Source organism: Carettochelys insculpta, chromosome 10 (genome assembly GCF_033958435.1).
Source record: "Carettochelys insculpta isolate YL-2023 chromosome 10, ASM3395843v1, whole genome shotgun sequence".
NCBI lineage: Eukaryota > Metazoa > Chordata > Testudines > Carettochelyidae > Carettochelys > Carettochelys insculpta.
The window spans coordinates 37,060,525-37,080,391 of record NC_134146.1 but is presented as its reverse complement, the minus strand read 5'-3'; the positions used below and the strand labels follow the sequence as shown (position 1 = coordinate 37,080,391).

At 47.9% G+C, this 19,867-nt stretch overlaps 1 protein-coding gene across 1 annotated transcript in view; it reads left to right on the top strand.

Moving 5' to 3' along the window:
• LRRC31 (leucine rich repeat containing 31) overlaps positions 1–19,867 on the top strand; it is a 53,377-nt gene that overhangs the window by 32,334 nt on the left and 1,176 nt on the right. The window contains exons 5-9 of the mRNA XM_075004542.1: positions 3,901–4,068; positions 4,658–4,825; positions 6,042–6,209; positions 8,858–9,025; positions 19,167–19,334. Coding sequence (XP_074860643.1) covers positions 3,901–4,068; positions 4,658–4,825; positions 6,042–6,209; positions 8,858–9,025; positions 19,167–19,334 — 840 coding nt within the window. The remainder of the gene's footprint in view (positions 1–3,900; positions 4,069–4,657; positions 4,826–6,041; positions 6,210–8,857; positions 9,026–19,166; positions 19,335–19,867) is intronic.

Below are 19,867 nucleotides of genomic sequence, written 5' to 3'. Positions count from 1 at the left end.
GGGGTGCAATTAAGAATTGCTAACCAGCTGGCTCTGGTTAGCAGGTATGCTTATAATACATTCGGTGCCCTGTCTAGCTTCTCTGAGATGGTGCCACTCGAAGCTAAGCAGGACTTCACAGCCATGGTGGAGGAGAACAAACTGATGTCAAGGGCAGCCCTGCAGGCAGTATTGGATGGTTCAGATGCTGCCATGAGGGTTCTGGCCTCTGAAGTGGCAATGCATACGAGGGCTTGGTTGCAGGTTTCTGGCCTGCCTCATGAGGTCCAGCAGAGGATTCAGGACCTCTCCTTTGATGGCCCTACCACATTTTCAGGTAAGATAGATAAAAGATTGCATAGTCTGAAAGAGTCCAGGGCCACCCTCAGCTTGTTGGGCCTGTATACACCTGACAACCAATGCAGGCATTTTAACCCCCATCCTTAGCAAAGACAGTGTCCGCAGCCACAAAGGGAGGGCAGTAGAGGGCGGAACAGGATGGGCAGGCACCATTCAGGCCAGCAACCTCAAGGCCACCAAAAGGCCCCACAGGGACCCAAGCCTCAGTTGTGATGGGATGGTCGGGAGTGTTGAGTCAATCTCACCCACTCCAGCATCCCCACTTTTTTCTTTTGACCTATACCCGTTTTACTCTATGTGGTGCAGCATCACCACAGACTGGTGGGTCTGGCATATGGTAGAGAGGGGATATGCTATTCTCATGCCCCACTTCCCTACCCCTTCACTGTCCTTCTTCAGGGACCCCTCTCATGAGACCCTGTTACAGCAGGAATTGAAATCCCTCCTGGGTTCTGGGGCCATAGAAGTTCCTCCCAGGTTCAGGGGACAGGGGTTTTATTCCTGGTATTTCCTAATTCTGAACCAAAGTGGGGCTTGAGGCTCATCCTGGACTTAAGAGGTCTCAACGAGTTCGTGAAAAAGATAGAATTTTGTATGATACCCCTGGGTTTCATACTCCCAATGCTGGAGCAGGGAGATTGGTTCGCAGCTCTCAACTTACAGGACCCATATTTCAGTCTACCTTCTTTGCAGGAGGTTTCTAAGGTTCATGGCAGATCGGAACCATTATCAGTTCACGGTCCTGCCTTTTGGTCTGTCTGCAGCCCCAAAGATCCTCAGCCAATGCATGGTGATAGTAGCAGCACATCTCCACAGGCAACGGGTGCAGCTGTTCCCATACCTGGGTGACTGGCTAGTCAAGGGCTGTTCCAGGGAGCAGGTGGTTCAGCATATACAGTTGATCCGTCAAACCTTTGTAAGCCTCGGTCTCTAGATCGACAAGGGAAAGTCGGTGTTGGTCCCATCTCTGTCAATAGAGTTTGTAGGGGCGCAACTGACAAACAGCACAACATCATGCTGCAGGCCCTTTACATGCCAGCTGTGCACAATTCACTGGCGGACCAACTCAGCAGGTCCTTTATGGATCACGCGTGGTCTCTCCACCTGGAGGTCGTTCATTCTATTTTCTGGAAGTGGGGGGTTATCCCCAGATGGACCTGTTTACTTCCCACCTCAATGCGAAATGCGGGATGTTTTGCTCCTACCACAATCAGAGCCCGGGGTCCTGGGCAGACGCCTTCAGTGTCCCCTGGTCGGGTAAGCTGATGTATGTGCTTCCTCCAATTCCACTAGTTCACAGGGTCCTCCTCAAAATTCGCTCAGACAGGGCATTGACCATCTCGGTGGCTCTGGCATGGGCCCGTCAGCACTGGTACTCCACCTTCCTGCACCTGTTGATCCGCAAGCTGATGATGTTGCCGATGCGGCTGGACCTGCTGACGCAGCAAGAGGGGAGACTGCAACATCCCAATCTCCAGTTGCTGCACCTCACAGCGTGGATGCTCTGTGGCTGAGGGACTTGGAACTGGCCTGTTCAGATCCCATAAAGGAAGTATTGTTAAATAGTAGAAAACCCTCCATGAGAGTGACTTATTTGGCTAAGTGGAAAAGGTTTTCAGTCTGTGTGTCTCACAGAGGGCTATCTCCCTCGCAAACCCCCATCCTGTTGATTTTAGATTACCTATGGGGTCTGGTACAGGAGGGCTTGTCCCTTTCCTTGGTTAGAGTGCACTTAGCTGCTATCTCAGCCTTTCACCCAGGTAATGGAATGTCTTCTGTGTTCTCAGACCCCATAGTCAAAAGGTTTCTGAAAGATTTAGAAAGAATCAAGCCCCAGGTTCAGGCACCACTGCCCCCATGGGATCTCAGTTTGGTATTAGCCAAGCTTATGGGGGCCCCCTTTGAACACTTGGCTACCTGCTCCATGCTGTTTCTGAGTTACAAAACAGCGTTTTTGGTGGCAGTCACCTCAGCCAGGAGGTATCTGAGTTGAGGACACTTTCAGTTGACCCCTTGTACAGTGTTTCACAAGGATAAGGTTAAGCTGAGATCTCATCCTGCATTTTTGCCTCAGGTGGTCTCCATGTTAACCAAGGTACTTCCCTACCGGTATTTTACCCAAAGCCCCATGCCTCCCCAAGCAAGCAATGTTTACGTACCTTGCATGTTGAATAGTAACAGAGAGGACGCCGTGCTAGCCTATACACTATCAAAACAAAAAGCAGTCAAGTAGCACTTTAAAGACTAGCAAAATAGTTTATTAGGTGAGCTTTCGTGGTCTGAAGAAGTGGGTCTGTCCCACAAAAGCTCACCTAATAAACTATTTTGCTAGTCTTTAAAGAGCTACTTGACTGCTTTTTTTTTTTTTAAACATATCTTGTGTAACACCAACAGACCTGGTGTTGCCATCACCAGGGATAGAACTTGCAAGCATAGGGTCCAAAGCCCTGCACTCTATCATATGAGCTAAAGGTCAGCTCGCCCTCAGTTGAGGCTGTAGAGCACAGACTTCACTCACCGCAGATGAGATCTCAGTGCCTCTGGGTACTACACTTGGATGTAAGAAAGGTGCTGGCCTTCTATATGGATAGGACTAGGTCCTTTAGAAGAATGCAGCAACTCTTTGTGGCAATTGATGATTAGGATGAAGGGCCTTCTGGTCTCCTCCCAGTGAATTTCCTCCAGGATAGTGACATGCATGAAGGAGTGTTACAAGATCACGGGGGTTCCTCCCCCTTTGGTTAGGGCACACTCCATGAGAGTGCAGGTGTTGTCTGTGGCGTATTTGGCACAGGTGCCTATCCAGGACATCTATAGGGCAGCCACCTGGTCCTCAGTTGATATGTTTACAGCACATTACACTTTGATGCAGCATGCACAGGAAGACCCGATCCCACCTCCTAGGCATTGGCTTGTATTCACCCAACTTGGAATGGCCATGAGCAATTACTCAAAGAAGAAAAGACAGTTACCTGTTCTGTAACTGGTGTTCTCTGAGATGTGTTGCTCATGTCCATTCCAAAACCCTCCTGCCTTCCCCACTGTCGGAGCAGTCGTCAAGAAGGAACTGAGTGGGGGAGGGGTTGGGCAGTGCATGTATTGGTCACCATATCAGTGCCACTCCTGGGGGCGCTGCACTGACCCTATGGCTACCAGCTAGGGCAAAAAGCTTCCAGCAACTGGGCGTGTGCCCACGCATACCCAACTTGGAATGGACATGAGCAATGCATCTCGAAGAACATCAGTTACAGAACATGTAACTATTTTTTTTTGTCAACAAAACTGCTGACAAAATGAATTTTGTGTGTGGACATTCCACCAGTTTTGTTGGCAAAACTTGCTAGTGTAAAGATAGCCCATGTGTATTTATCCAACAGCAGATCATCTCCTGGTACGCACCTTTTTTTTTCTGAAGAAGAAAACAAAACAAAACTGCATACCTAGAAACAGAATTAAATGGTGAGAGACATTCTTTCATATTGTGTCAATTTGTATTTCTATCTTATACTCAAATTATTACCTAGACTGAGTCATCTTAGATTTCTGGGTGCTTTGTAACAGGTGAGGCACTTGAAACCATTCCTCACCTTGAAGAACTGGATTTATCCTGGAATAATAACATAGGTGGAAAACTATCTCTCTTGACCAAAAGATTTCACAAAGGGTACAAGATCAGAATCCTAAAATTTACAGATTGCAGTCTGACCAGAAAAGATGGAGAATCTCTAGGTAAGTGTGTTTCCCTTTCCTATCTTGAAATATTGGCTCCTCAGAACTGTAACAACTTTGGTTTCAGCTTTAGCATGTTACAAGAATCAATATTAAGCATAATGTTGATTAAGATTACTAAATTTCTCGTCGGCAACTGTAACAGTATCTGTACTGGTTTCCAAAGAATCCCTTTCTTTCTAACCATGTGAGATAAGATGTGGCTTTGGTTATAGCATGGGGTTGGGAGGAAAGATATTTGGATTGCAATCTCAGTACTGCCAGTGATTTCCTGTGTGACCATGCGCAAGTCATTTAGGCCAAAATTTTCCTGGTCCTTTTTGTACAGTTCTTTATATTTTTCCCATTTTCCCACTCTGCTGTTTAACCGATTTTACTTTTCTGGTCCCCCACCATCTTTTTTTCACTGTGTTTATTAAACAGAACATGAATTCAGTGGGTCAAAGTGAAACTTTTGAACCTATGGTGTTAGAATGTGTTCGAATGTAAGCAGAACAATTTCCAGCTTATAGTGGTACATGCTGCAATACCCTTCCAGTACATCTATGTGGTAATTAATCAGTTCTGTTTTCCTTTTTCTTTTTTTCAGCTGAAGTTCTAAGAGTCATCCATGACCTTGAAGTATTAGATCTGTCTCTTAACAGAAACATCGGCTGCAGTCTAAAGAGTATTGCTCAGGAATTGAAAAATGTGCCAGTTTTGAAAGTATTAAATTTGCATATGTGTGGATTGAAGCAAGATGACCTCCAGTATTTAGGTTAGTCCTGATAAGATTTAAGAGTGGTTTAGATTTGAAATTACAAGTATAATTCTAAAATACATCTAAAAATTCTCTAGACTAAAGTCAATGAACTAATAGAAATCATAAGAATATAAAAATATTGCTAGACAATATTCTCTTCTGTTTAGGGACTAAGTTGTTTAGTAAAGGAAACAAACTTTCAGCACGAGTTTCTTGATTCAAAGTCACCTTAAGGGGCTACTAATATGGGGTATGTCTACACTGGAATACGAACCTGGGGTTAGTGGGATTTGAGCCAACAGTTGCATGTTAGGGAACCCTGGGGGCTTGAGCATCTACACTGTATTTTAACCCCAGGTTAAGGCTTTTCTGACCCAGGCTCAAACCGGGGGCTCTGGAGTGTACACTACAGTGAGCTGGCATACGTCAAAATCACCATAACCATGGGGCCATAGTGCTTGGCTTCTTGATATGTAGCTGCCCTAGCACTGGGAATATGATGTGCTGTGGGAAATCACATTAAAAGAAAGCAGCTGACTTTGCAAAAGGCTCAATCGGTTCATTCTCCTTTGCAAACCCGGGAGACTATCCGATAATGTGCTTGTAGATCAGTGATCAAAACAGAATTAACGTTAACACTGACAATAGCTGCTGCTATTTGCCAGGGAAGTGGGGGAGTAAGGGACTTCTGTTTTCAATAGCTTGGACTACAGATTGTTAGGATAGAGAGAGCTAAGGGAGGTGTCTCATGGAATTGTGGGATATTTCTGGATGACTTCTGGGACCTGAGTCAAGCAGAGCTTTGATTACACTATTAAGTATGGAACCTGGGTCCCAGATTAACATGAGTTTGGATACTCCAGCCCTGCAGGGTCCTGGATCCATGGGTCTGAGTCCTGGAGTAGCACAATTGTAATGTAATGTAGATGCAAAGGGGGGTAATCTTGAGCACAGGTTCAAGCCTGAGCATACATTGCAGTATAGAGATGCCTTAAAAGTCGTCACCTGAAGCCTGTCTAGATTATCTTTGCCTATTTCTGAGAGGACTGAATATTCACCGCACAGATCTCAGTATCAGAATTTGTGCTATTTGATACCCTTGATATAATTCTCGGAAAATAGACTGAAGCATTAATGGGTATGAAGGAGTAAGAGTCAGTGACTGTTAAATCCAGTCTGCCTTCTGTGTTAGAATATTCAGTGACTGAGAATTTTGCCTTTTTCATTTTAGGTGGTGCTTTCCAGTACTTACCAGAGCTAAACAAATTAGACCTATCATGCAATAAAGAGATTGGTGGAGGGTTTAAGAACTCATCAGCTTATCTGGCCAGTTTGAAAGACCTAGAAGTCCTGGATCTCCACCAATGCTGTATAACAGAAGAAGACATGGTGGTTCTCAGTAAGAACATTTTTAGAAAATTCATTAGGAATGTATGTTTTTAAATTTTGAAAACTTCTTAAAGATATGTAAGGCTGTCAGACCCAGGTTGTCATCAGGAAGGAATGAACCGAAAACCTTAGGGACTAAAGCCATGTGCTCTACCACATTAGCTAAAAGTCAGCTGCTGCTCATCTGCGGCTGTAGAGCAGAGATTTCACTCTCCTGTTTCAACAATGAGAAGTCCTGTGGTACTTTATAAGCTAACAGATTTATTGGAGCATAAGCTTTCTTGGGCAAAGACTCACTTTGTCCGATGCGTGATGAACTGGGTCTTTGCCCACGAAAGCTTATGCTCCAATAAATCTGTTAGTCTATATGGTCCCCCAGGACTTCTCTTTGTTTTTGCAGATACAGACTAACATGGTTACCTCTCTAATTCTTGTCGCCTGTTTCAGCAGTCTCAGTGCCTCTGGGGTTCTATACTTCCCTCAGCTGAGGAAGTGTGTCTTGAGCTTCTGAGTTATCCCAGTTCATTCCAGACAAGCCCCACCTTGTAAGGCCAATGGACCAGGGTTGTGGGCAGGCGGGAATAAACCTGTAACAGGAGGAAATAAACCTGTGCTCCAATTTATGTGCTAAAGCCAGCTGACTCTCAGTTAAGGCTGTAGCACAGAGACTTCACTCTCCCTTGTCAGTGGTCTCTATGCCTCTGGGGTTACAGATATAAAATAAACCCCTCTTCCTTCAGATTTTAGTACTTGGGACTAGTTTTCATCTACAGATATTTGGTAGTGCAGTGACTGTGAACAACAGTTAGCCTGTGGGTTAAGGCACAGTACTGGCAGTCATGTTCCTGGGCAAACCACATGGGTGTTAATCCTGAGAGTTGCTAAGGCAGCTGAGCCATTGTAGTTCTTAACTGGCCACCATAGCTATGTCTATACTAGAGGGTTTTGTTGACAAAACCCAGGAAGCATCTAGAGTCCCAAGGTGTTCTGTTGACAGTAAATTGACAGAACACAGCAGTTTTATCAACACTTTTACCCCGGTCCCCACGAGGAATAACGCCTCGGTCTACAGAGGTCTGTCAACAGAAGGCTGGTCTGGACATTCTGGGGGGTCCTCTGGGGCTTCCACGACACCAGGCAGCCTTCTCTGCTGTGCTTCCAGTTGGCCGTTTTGTCAAGATAGTGGCCAGGCAGTCTGGCAACTCTCTGTTGATGGAGTGAATTGAAAGAGTCAGCCGCTTGGCAATTTGGCTGTGATCAGTTGACAGAAGTTTGGTTGGAAGACCTCGACAAATCGCTGTAACCTAGACCTAGCCCACTTGTATTGACACGAGGGATTCTCTCACCCATTCGCAAGAAGTTAGCTAAAGAATTCTTCTGCTGACCTCACACAGTTTACATGGGACTTAGGTCAGTTTAACTACACTATTCAGGGGCATGGATTTTACACACCCTGCACTGATGAAGTTAAATCAACTTGTTTTTCTTGTGTAGAATATACCTTAGATAGCCTCATGTGTGAAATGAAGCTAGTAACACCTGCCTCACAGAGATTTTGTGACACTTAATTCATTAATGTGTGTAAAGTACTTTGAGATACTTGGATGGAAAGAAAATACTGTTAGTGTATAAATTTTGATAGGCCAGATCACTAATGGATCATTTCTCAAAGCAAGCGCCATAAGTATTTTTGGACAAAGGTCCCATTCAAAGACACTAACACCAACTAGGCAGACTTGTTGATAATAGATCACACTAGAGAGATCCAGGGATGGATCCTCAGCAGGCGTAAGTTGGCATGATTCCAACAGATGAATGCACATGAAAAATGATGCGTGCATTAGTGCTTTGTAGTAGCTCCATGTCAAGGCAGATGTCCAGGGGCAGGGTGGCTTGAGGGAAACTTGCACTGCTGCTGTCTATGCTGCCTCTGTTCTTGGAAGAAGAGATTTTGTTATCCAGGACTTCTTGTTCAAACACCTCTCAAGAGCACTAATTTCAGTTTATTTTATAAAAAATAATGTGCAATTCACCTCCCACCAGGCAGATGGTTCGATTTCTGTGTTTGTGTGTTATTTTGACATGGATCTGAATCTTTAGAGTAAAAAAGTGTACAGTTTAGTCTTGAACCATACAGCTTGGTCTACCTGAGGGGAAAATTAATGTGAAAAGCTATGGATGAAGTAGTACTAGTAAGGAGAAAAAATAACCTTTAATAATTTCAGCTGTAGTGATTTATTTTTATTTACATATGTAACAGGACTTTGACATCTATCTACAGGTATATATTATATGAACATATACTCCTTGAGGTTAGCAAAGGTTGTGAGATTTGGACATGGATTCCCCCATTAATTTTAGTAGTTGTCTGTTTACATCCCCCATGTTGGCTTTGAAAATCTCATCCTCTCCATCTATTTAAAGGTCAGACTCCAACACCCTTAGGCACACTAAATAGTAGCTTTCTCCCTGAGTAATCCTACTGAAAACAATGGGACTATATATGGAGCAAACTATTACTCAGCGTGAGTAAAGGTCTCAGAATCTGGAAATGTGTTTTGGGTTGAGTTATAAAGACAAGAAATTATTGTAAATAAAATCACAGCTATATAGTCACTTAAGATCTAAATGACTAATAAATATTGTGTATTTTTAAAGCACAGGTGATACCCTTACTCTCGAGTCTTCAAGAGCTGAATTTGTCATCTAATAAAAACATTGGAGTGTCTTCCAACCACCTTCTCAGCAGGCTCAGATTTTTACCAAAGTTGAAATCTCTGGTCATCAGCAGTTGCTCTTTAGAAAAAGATTCTTTTGTGTCACTAGGTAGGAACATTTTTTTAAACTGTTGTATATTTTCTGTCGGCAGCATGATGCAATAATTCAATAGTTTTGCACTGTCCTTTGATGGGATTCTGCAGAGCTGTAGTTGAATTCTGGCTTTGATCATGAGTGAAAGTGCATCTGTCATTCTCACCCTTGGCTCTGCCTGTCCACAGCGCAAAACCAGCACATAATTTGGCATGACTGCAAAAGAAAGTCTGAAAATGGAATACCAGGAGTACCATAGGTCAGGACACATTATCACTGTAAGAGCTTCTGACCACATTTTGCCTGATTTTAATTTCATTCCTTTAGCCTCTGACTTCCTAAGAACTATACTTTATTCACTAGTTTTAGAAAAGAATGCTACAGTGTATGATTTCATACGTTGCTGGAATTTTAATCGTCAGTGGGCAGACCTTGTAATAATTATCCATTTAACACTGTCTTAATATTTACCAGTCCTGAATGTAAAGAAGTCTTAATACATTCCTGTGACAGAGACCTATAGTCATGAGCATAGACCTTTATGTATAAAAGTTTTTTCATCTCCAGGTACCAAAAGTAACTTTCAGGCTTGCAAGTAAGCAGCATGTGTACTAAAAAAGATTTTATAAAAGGGATTACAGCATGTGTCACATACAGAAAAGAGACCCTGATATAGTTTAATACTTCTTGCCTTTGCTGATGTCAAAAGCAAAATTTTCCATTGACTTCAATGGAAGCAGGATCAGGCTGCCACTGGCTTGTGGTCTTTGTAGACAATGTGCTAAAGAAGCAAAAAATATTATTATTTAATAGTGATTTCTTGATATCTTGAAAACAGAATTTTCAGAAAATAAGACCCTCACCTTGTATAAACTTCAGCAAGAATTGCTTCCTTTAAATTGTCATAAAATGTACAAAATTGCTCTTTTTACATTAAATTAAGTGGAACAGGATTAGGTTGCTATTGCTAATATAGGACAAAACTACCCATCTGCAAGGGCTTGAGTTTCACCCAGTAAGGGGTTCAGTTAACACTTCCCTTGAAGTTCAAGGTGCCTTAAATGCTATGCTGCTGTGTGGCTAACCGACAGAGATGACCTGCACTGGCTGGGGAGCTGGGAGGGCAGGGTAAGGGCAGCCAAGCATTGAATCTGGGAGTGGGTACCTGACCTGGTATGCCCATCAACTTGATACCAATAGCCTGCATTCAAGCTTGCGGGTTACATCTTGGCTTCAAAAACCCTTGAGTATTCTACTTTCCCCTCCAAAGTCTTTCTGCGGTGCACAGCTTCATTCACCATAGCACTCACAAAACATTTTCAGGTTTGCTGCTCCTATTAAGAATAAGAATAAAAATACACAGAAGCCTGTTAGTTTTATTGGGGTTAACATAACGTACTCTTCCATCACCATGCCAAGCTGACACAGGTTTAAGTGATATCAGCTGTGTCTACACGTGCGCGCTATTTCGAAGTTAACTTCAACGTTAGGCGGCGAGATGTCGAAGTCGCTAACCTCATGAGGGGATCGGAATAGCGCCCTACTTCGACGTTGAACGTCGAAGTAGGGACCGTGTAGACGATCCGTGTCCCGCAACGTCGAAATTGCCGGGTCCTCCATGGTGGCCATCAGCTGGGGGGTTGAGAGATGCTCTCTCTCCAGCCCCTGCGGGGCTCTATGGTCACCGTGGGCAGCAGCCCTTAGCCTAGGGCTTCTGGCTGCTGCTGCGGCAGCTGGGGATCCATGCTGCAGGCACAGGGTCTGCAACCAGTTGTAGGCTCTGTGTATCTTGTGTTGTATAGTGCAACTGTGTCTGGGAGGGGCCCTTTAAGGGAGCGGCTTGCTTTTGAGTCCGCCCTGTGACCCTGTCTGCAGCTGTGCCTGGCACCCTTATTTCGATGTGTGCTACTTTGGTGTGTAGACGTTCCCTCGCAGCGCCTATTTCGATGTGGTGCTGCGCAACGTCGAAGTTGAACATCAACATTGCCAGCCCTGGAGGACGTGTAGACGTTATTCATCGAAATAGCCTATTTCGATGTTGCTACATCGAAATAAGCTATTTCGATGTAGGCTTCACGTGTAGACGTAGCCATCATGTAAAAGGAACACAGATGGAGATGGTTGCAAACAAGTGAAAATACTCTACTGAGACTGAAACGCAACTTAACAAACTAGAATCTTTTTTTGTAATTTTCTCACCATAGTTACTCTTCCAGTATAGCTGGCTAATTCTTAGCAAAGATCCAAATACAAAGTTCACAGCACTTACTTTCTTTGTCTACTCATATAAAGGACACTTTACGGGTTTTCTCCCAATCTCTTTGTAGTCCGGTAAAACTTTGAAATGTATTCTTTTGAAGTGTATTGCCAGAAAAAACTCCTCTCCTGGGGTGAAGGAGAGGGAGTAGATCCCATGCTGTCTGGGGTAAATGCTATGCTAGTATCTTCCTGCTTGTGATTTTTACAATGCAATTAATCTGTCTGTAATCATTGATTACAAATTATAGGCCACTGTCTTTGGGCACCCTGGCTTGAGGTGTCTGTCCCTTTTCTTTGTCAGGAAAAAAACAACTTCCCTTGACATGCCTAGTTTGAATACATTTCAGTAACATATTTCCACAAGGCTGCTGACTGCGGGGTAGTCAGGGAGGGACAGGGACGGGGGCAGCTGCTCCACAACCCAGCAATTTAAAAGAGCCCAGTGGCTCCTGACTACCACTACAATGGCAGTGGCTGGAGTCTCAGGCCTTTTAAATCACCACCAAAACCCTCACACACCTTGGGAGAAAGGCCTGTCCTCGCCTACAGACAGCCTGCCAACCTTAAACAAATTCTCACCAGCAACTATAGATCGCAACACAGTAACTCTAAACCTGGAACCAATCCCTGCAATAAACCTCGCTGCCAACTCTGCTCACATATGTACACCAGTGAGAGTGTCACATCACCTAACATCAACCATACCATTAAGGGCTCCTTACCTGCACATCTACTAATCTAATATATGCCAGTATGTGCCAGCAATGCCCCACTGCAATTTACATTGGCCAAACTGGACAGTCTCTATGTAAAAGAATGAATGGACATAAATCAGACATCAGGAATGGTAATGTACAGAAGCTTGTGGGAGAGCACTTCAATCTCCGTGGACACTCAGTGACAGATTTAAGGGTAGCAGTCCTAAAACAGAAATTTCAAAAATCCAATGGAGAGAGAAATCTCTGAGCTGCAATTTATTTGCAAATTTGACTCCATCAACCAAGGATTAAATAGAGACTGGGAGTGGCTGGCCCCTTACAAAAGCAGCTTCTCTGCCCTGGGTGTTAATATCTCCCCATTAGACTCTGACAATGTGCCATATCCCCCTGTCTGATCTGACTTGTTTTTAAATCTTTTGATACATACTACTGATAATGAACCATTTCCACCTTGCTGAATAGACCTTGTCGGCTCTGGCCCTCCCTTTTACTGGGACCCCACTCTTTAAATACCCCTCTGGAAACCCTCCCCTGACTCATGCATCTGATGAAGCGGGTCTTTGCCCATGAAAGCTTATGCTCCAAAATATCTGTTAGTCTTTAAGGTGCCACAGGATGTCTTGTTCTTGAAGATACAGACTAACGTGGCTACCTCTCTGATACCAGAGTCCTGTGTGACACACTCCAGGTGAAATTTCAGGGCTGGCTGGGAGAAGCTAGCCCCTGGTCCTGTCCCTTCTCCCACCTTGTCTGGAGGCTCAGCAAGTCTCTCTGCAGCCCTGTATTTCCAGCACATCTGGAAGCACTAGTCAGGCCAGCTGAGACTCATTACTGTTACACACCAGGGAGCTCCAGGTTCTTCTTCGAGTGTCCCCGTGGGTGCTCCACATTAGGTGTCGGGCTCGCCCGGCGCCGCAGATCGGATCTTCCAAGCAGTTTCTGCCGGACCGCGCATGCGCCGGTGCGCGCCGCTCCCCCGCGCGCTCCCGGCCATGTGCGCGATCCGGTCCCCGCCAGTTCCTCTTAACCGCCGTCGGCTGCAGACGGAATCCAACTAGGCTAAGGCCAAGTAGTGTATTCAATGGCTTTATCTGTTTTTTCTTAAAGTTTTTTCAGGCACTTAGGCTACTATAAGCTAGCCGTTTGTTATTTTGTAAAAAAAAAAAAAAAAAAAAAAAAAAAAAAAAAAACAACAACGAACAAGCTAGGAGAGGGACAGCTCAGCCAGTCCCAGTAACAAGCGCCGGAGGCCAGGAGCTAGGGCTATCAGCCCTCCGGCTAAGGCAGACCATCGGACGGGGAAAACGGCACAAAGAAGGTGCTAAGTACCCACTTAAAAACACAAAGACTCACCAACAATGTCCTCTTCAGGCTTTAAAAAAAAAAAAAAAAAAAAAAAAAAAAAATGCTGCTTCTTGACAAGGCCCTCCAGCCAGAAGTGCCGGAGCGGCCGCAGCAGGAGGGACCCTCCGGGGCCCTTAAAAGGAAAGCTGCCTCCCTCACCCCATCAGCGCAGAAACGGAGGAAAGTATCTCCAGCCCGATCCCTGCCGGCAGCAACAGCGAGCGGGACGGGAGGAGCAAGCAGCCCCCAGCCGCAGCAACAGCTGATCGGCGGCGGCAGGGAGAGCCACGTGGAAGCGGCTCAGCCTCCAATACTCAGCCAGCCGCCCCGCACCGCAGGCAGGGCGGTGGCTAAGCAAACGCCGGTACTGGCGGCACCGCAGGCAGCGGCACCGACCCCCGGGGAACCGGCGGTGCAGAGCGCGCAGGCACGCAGCCTGCCGGCACCGGAGGACACCGCACATGCGGCATCGCCCTCGAGCGTGCCGAGCTCGGTGCAGACGGGGCCGGAATCCCCTGTATGCTCCCCAGCCCGATCCCTGCCGGCAGCAACAGCGAGCGGGACGGGAGGAGCGAGCAGCCCCCAGCCGCAGCAACAGCTGATCGGCGGCGGCACGGAGAGCCACGTGGAAGCAGCTCAGCCTCCGATAATCAGCCAGCCGCCCCGCACCGCAGGCAGGGCGGCGGCTAAACAAGCGCTGGTACCAGCGGCGCCGCAGGCAGCGGCACCGACCCCTGGGGAACCGGCGGTGCAGAGCGCGCAGGCACGTAGCCTGCCGGCACTGGAGGACACCGCACGTGCGGCACCGCCCTTGAGCGTGCCGAGCTCGGTGCGGAAGCCGGAATGCCCTGTATGCCCCCCAGCCCGATCCCTGCCGGCAGCAACAACGAGCGGGACGGGAGGAGCGAGCAGCCCCCAGCCGCAGCAACAGCTGATCGGCGGCGGCACGGAGAGCCACGTGCAAGCGGCTCACCCTTCGATAATCAGCCAGCCGCCCCGCACCGCAGGCAGGGCGGCGGCTAAACAAGCGCCGGTACCACCTACCCCCGGAAAACCGGCGGTGCAGAGCGCGCAGGCACGCAGCCTGCCGGCACCGAAGGACACCGCACATGCGGCACCGACTTCGAGTGTGCCGAGCTCGGTGCGGACGTGGCCGGGATCCCCTGTATGTCAGGGGCGGAGTTACCTCCTCAAGGGAGGGGGAAGACTGCACACAAGAGGAGGCATTGCAGCCCCTCTCCGCACAGGGCTGTGTAGTTGCTTTCTCACAGCCCTCCGCTATGTTGCAGACTCCAACTAGAAGGCAGGGGTCCCCCCCCTCCTTGGCCTACCCAGAGCCCCCTTCTCCATTTCTGCAACCAGCCTCACCCTGGCTGGGACCACCTCCACCCTTCCTGGGATTTGAACCGCTGGACTATTAGGCAAAGTCGCTCTCTCCAGGGTCTCGACGGTCTCCCTCCCCCAGACGCAAAGGGTATGCACCAAGGGAGTGGTCTAGGTCACCTTCCCAAGACCAGTGCTTATACTGCCGTGGTCGCCCCTACCACGCAGGGCATAGACACCATCGGCAATCTACTAGGGAAAGATCCCTACGAACGATCTCGTACCCCCAAGGGCAATTGTGACCGGGGACAGAGACTTAAGCATCTCAGGGGGGACTGGTTATGGAACCCCGAGATTTTTCCTCGCACACCTCTAGTGAGAGGGTGTACCATCATCAGCAGGAACCGGAAGGGTCCAGAAAGACGTACCCCAGCGGTTCCTCGCTTTCCTCCCCGGATGAGGCTACGGCCCCGGGGGGGCGTCCATCCTCCGGACGATCTCAAACAGTTCCAAGAGCTGTTTTACGAGGGTGGCCTTCACGCAAGGCTTCCAGACAGCAAAGGTGCAAGAGCAACACCATAAGCTCCTCAAAAATCTGAGACCTCCGGCCTCCTCCAAAATAGCAATACCGCTGATGACGCAATCTTGGAGCCTGCCACTATGATATGGCAGACTCCCGCGACTATTCCGCCTGTCCACAAAAGAGCGAAAAAAAAAAAAAAAAAAATACTTCGTGCCCACGAAGGGCATGGAGTTCCTGTTCAGCCACCCACAACCAAATTCTTTGGTGGCGGAGTCGTCGCAACGTGGGGGAATAAACAAACATGCCAAAAAGCTAGAGCTGTTGGGCAGAAAGGTCTACTCCTCCTCCACGCTACTGTTGCCAATGGCAAATTACGCAGCGCATCTAGCGAACCATAATTTCAACAACCACATTAGGTTGACCTCCCTCATGGACTCGCTTCCAGAGGGCACGAAACCAGTGCTCAAGGCCATCATCCGACCATTTTATAACCAGTGGCAAAGGATCACCACAGACACATGGGTGCTGGAGATCATAGCCACGGGGTACGCCATCCCCTCCCAGTTGCTCCCACCGCCATGACCTCCACCCGGGGCCCCACCTCCAGGAGACCTCCCATGTAGCGAGGCTCAAGCAGGAGGTAGACCATCTCATGCTCGTAGGGACAGTGGAAAGAGTGCCGGAGCAACTGCAAGGGAGAGGGTTCTACTCGAGGTACTTCCTCACGGGGAGGTCCATCTTAGATTTTCGAGGCCTCACCGGTACCTGCGCAAGCAACGTTTTCGGATGATCACAAACGCCTCCATCCTTACGGCACTAGACGATGGAGATTGGTTCGCAGCCCTCGACTTACAAGGTCCTACCGTTTGGGCTCTCCTCAGCCCCCAGAGTCTTCACCAAGACCTTGGCAGTGGTGTCAGCCTACCTGCACAGACAGGGGGTATTTATATTCCAGTATCTGAATGACTGCCTACTCAAAGGGGCCTCAAAGGAGGAGGTACTACGCATAATATGTGTCACAGCAGGCACGTTCTCTTCGCTCGGCCTGCTTATCAATCTGACAAAATCAAAGACAGACCCCACACAGGACATAGAGTTCGTAGGGGCACGCATAAATTCTATTACAGCGAGGGCGTATCTACCAGAGACTCGCTTTCGGGCCATCGGCTCCCTCGCGCAAGGCTTCACCTTCAGCCCTATGGTGCCGGTTCTGACGTGCTTACAGCCGCTGGGCCACATGGCAGCAGCAACGTTTCGTACAACAGAACGCCAGGTTACACATGCGCAGCATGCAGCATTGGCTGGCGAGCGTATACAAACCGGCAGCACACACTGTTCACAGGATGGCGTCGCCCACAACGGAGGTGCGCAAATCCCTGCAATGGTGGGTAAACCCAGAGAACCTGCTAACAAGGGTACCCTTCCACCAACCACACGTATTGGTTTTTCTTACTACAGATGCCCCCCTCATAGGGTGGGGAGCACACATGGGCGAAGAGGTGACGCAAGGGCTGTGGTCCTCTATGGAGCAGTCACTGCACACAAATATACTGGAGCTCAAAGCAGTGTTCAACGCCTGCAGACACTTTCGAGACCAACTGAAAGGCAAGGTAGTCGGGATCAGTACAGACGATACCTCCACCATGTTTTATATAAATCGGCAAGGAGGAGCTCGGTCCCGTGCCTTATGTGTAGAAGCAGTCCGGTTGTGGAACTGCTGCATCGCCAACAATGTAACCTTGAAAGCCTCGTACTTACCAGGCGCTCGCAATGTGAAGGCAGACCAGCTGAGCAGGCGTTTCGCACTCACGCACGAGTGGCAGATCCGTCCCGATCTGCTGCAACCGATTTTTCCACGCATGGGGTTTTTCCCCTGATAGACCCTGTTTGCTACTCAGCACAACAAGAAGTGCCCACAATTCTGCTCCAGGGCAGGACTGGGACGGGGGTCCCTGAGGGATGCCTTCGCGATCTCATGGAGGGGCCCCCTGCTTTACGCTTTCCCTCCCACAGTGCTCATCCACAAAGTGTTGCAGAAAGCCAGGAGGGAAGGAACCTGAATGATCCCGATAGTCCCGACGTGGGATCGACAGCAATGGTTCCCCCTATTCCTGCGCATGTCGGACCGGCCACTGAGGTCCCCTCCGGTGGCGCGGGATCTCTCACGCAAGCCCAGGGGTCCATAGTGCATCCGCACCCCCAAAGCCTGCGACTACAAACGTGGTTAATCCATGGCTTAGCTCCCTAGAGAGCACATGTACGGAGGAAGTGCAGCAAGTCCTAGAAAGTAGCAGGAGGACTTCCACCAGGAAGACCTTCAAGCAGAAATGGACTCGCTTTACGGCATGGTGTTCTACCAAACAGCTAGCCCCCTTTCGGTGCCTATGGCTGTGATATTAGAGTATTTACTGGACCTCAAGAGAGGAGGACTCTCGCTATCCTCGTTTCAGGTCCACCTGGCCGCCATTTTGGTGTTCAGACACGAAGAGGAAGGGCACACGGTGTTCGCCCATCCCATGGTTACCAGGTTCTTCAAAGGGCTGGTAAGCCTATACCCCCCCTCAGAAACCGCTTCCACCTCTGTGGAACTCGGACCTGGTGCTTAATGCGAAAAGGGGACCACCGTTTGAGCCTTTGGCCACGGTTTCCCTCCGCCTCCTTATGATGAAGACGACCTTTCTTCTCGCAATCACGTCAGCTCGCAGGGTGAGCGAGCTTGAGGCAGTTATGGCAACGCCGCCCTGCGCTGTTTTTCCAAGGAGGCGGTAACCATACGGCTGCATCCAGCCTTTGTTCCTAAAGTTTCTTTCTGAGTTTCATACTAACGAACCTATTGTTTACCCTTGTTTATCCAAAGCCTCATAACTCTAACAAAGAGGTGCGCCTACACCTCCTGGACGTGAGCAGGCGCTAGCTTTCTATATGGACAGGACCAAGTCCTTCCGGAGAACGGATAGGCTCCTAGTCTCTATCGCTCCCAAATCAAAAGGAGAATGTCTCTCTTCGCAGAGAATCTCTAAGCACATCGTATCTTGCATAAAAATGTGCTACAAACTCAACAAGACTCCTTTACTGGCCACGCCCAGGGCTCATTCCACTAGGGCGGTGGCAGCATCAACAGTCTTTTTTCAAGGGCGTTGCGCTAAAAGACATTTGCAGAGTGGCGACCTGGTCATCCTGTGACACCTTCGCCAAACATTACGCCCTTCACAGGGTATTCCAAGAGGATACCCGTCTCTTGGCAGCGGTCCTCTCGGGGACAAGCTGCACATAATCCGATTACCCACCTCCTATCTTGGGTTACTGCTGGGTAGTCACCTAATGTGGAGCACCCACGGGGACACTCGAAGAAGAAAGAAAGGTTACTCACCGTAGTAACGGTGGTTCTTCGAGATGTGTCCCCGTGGGTGCTCCACTACCCGCCCATCCTCCCCGCTCCGGATCTCTGTTTAGTGTTTTGCAGGAGCATCCGAGGCGGTTGGTCAAGGAACTGGCGGGGACCGGATCGCGCACATGGCCGGGAGCGCGCGGGGGAGCGGCGCGCACCGGCGCATGCGCGGTCCGGCAGAAACTGCTTGGAAGATCCGATCTGCGGCGCCGGGCGAGCCCGACACCTAATGTGGAGCACCCACGGGGACACATCTCGAAGAACCACCGTTACTACGGTGAGTAACCTTTCTTTTTATTTGACATTTGGGTGCCCATAGGGTCACACTATCCCAACCCCTTTTAAGAAAGACAAGGCAAGGACTTGTCTATGTAAAATATACATTCTATAGGTGAAAAATCAAATGTTCAACTCTTTAGGGAACATGTGAGATTTTATTTCGTCCTTCTTTTACTGAGATCCAATAAAGCTATATTCTAAGCACAAGTAGGTAGGCGAGATACTTAAAACCTATTTACAGGTGAATAGATGGTGAAATGTCTGCTAAGGCCACAATGATTTCTGTTAGTAAGCAGAAGTTGCTCATGTTAATCTTTTCAGCTGAGACTGCCCTTCACCTCCCTCAACTGGAGATATTAGACCTTTCTTGGAATAAATGCGTTGGCGGGAACCTAAAGCTGCTTTTGGAAGCACTAAACCTTGCAAGGAAGATTCGAACATTGAAACTGAATAGCTGTAACTTGGTGGATGAGGATCTAGCTCTTTTAGGTATGTATAATGTACTGTTTGCTAGCAGGCTAGCATTGGTGATCTTTAGACCACATGTCAGAGGAGACCTTTTCCTTGGGTAGAGTAGATTTATGCATAAATTGGAAGACAGGAGGCAGAAAGTAGCCATGTCTTTCCACCAGGGAATTTTGGTCCTTCTTGGAAATACTTACTCAGTCCTTTAACCAGTGAGTGGGACAAAACTGAAAAGAGTGTAGAGTCAAGGAAAATCATGCAGTGACCTGTTTTAGGGGAGCTATTTGTACTACTTCACAAATACAATAACTTCACACATGCAATACTAGAAAAATATATGTACAATATAAAAACTAGATTTAAAGGCATCTCTGGAAAATTGTATGTTAAACAACCAGTATTTCTGGGCTCAGTAACTCCTAGCCAAATTATATTTTGACAGCATTACATACAATAACAGTGGTGCCAAATCTCTTGATCTTAGGTGTTTTTATGAAAACCTTGGCTCCTGAAGTCATATTATTAGAGAAGAATGACAGCTCCTTTTATAAGTACAC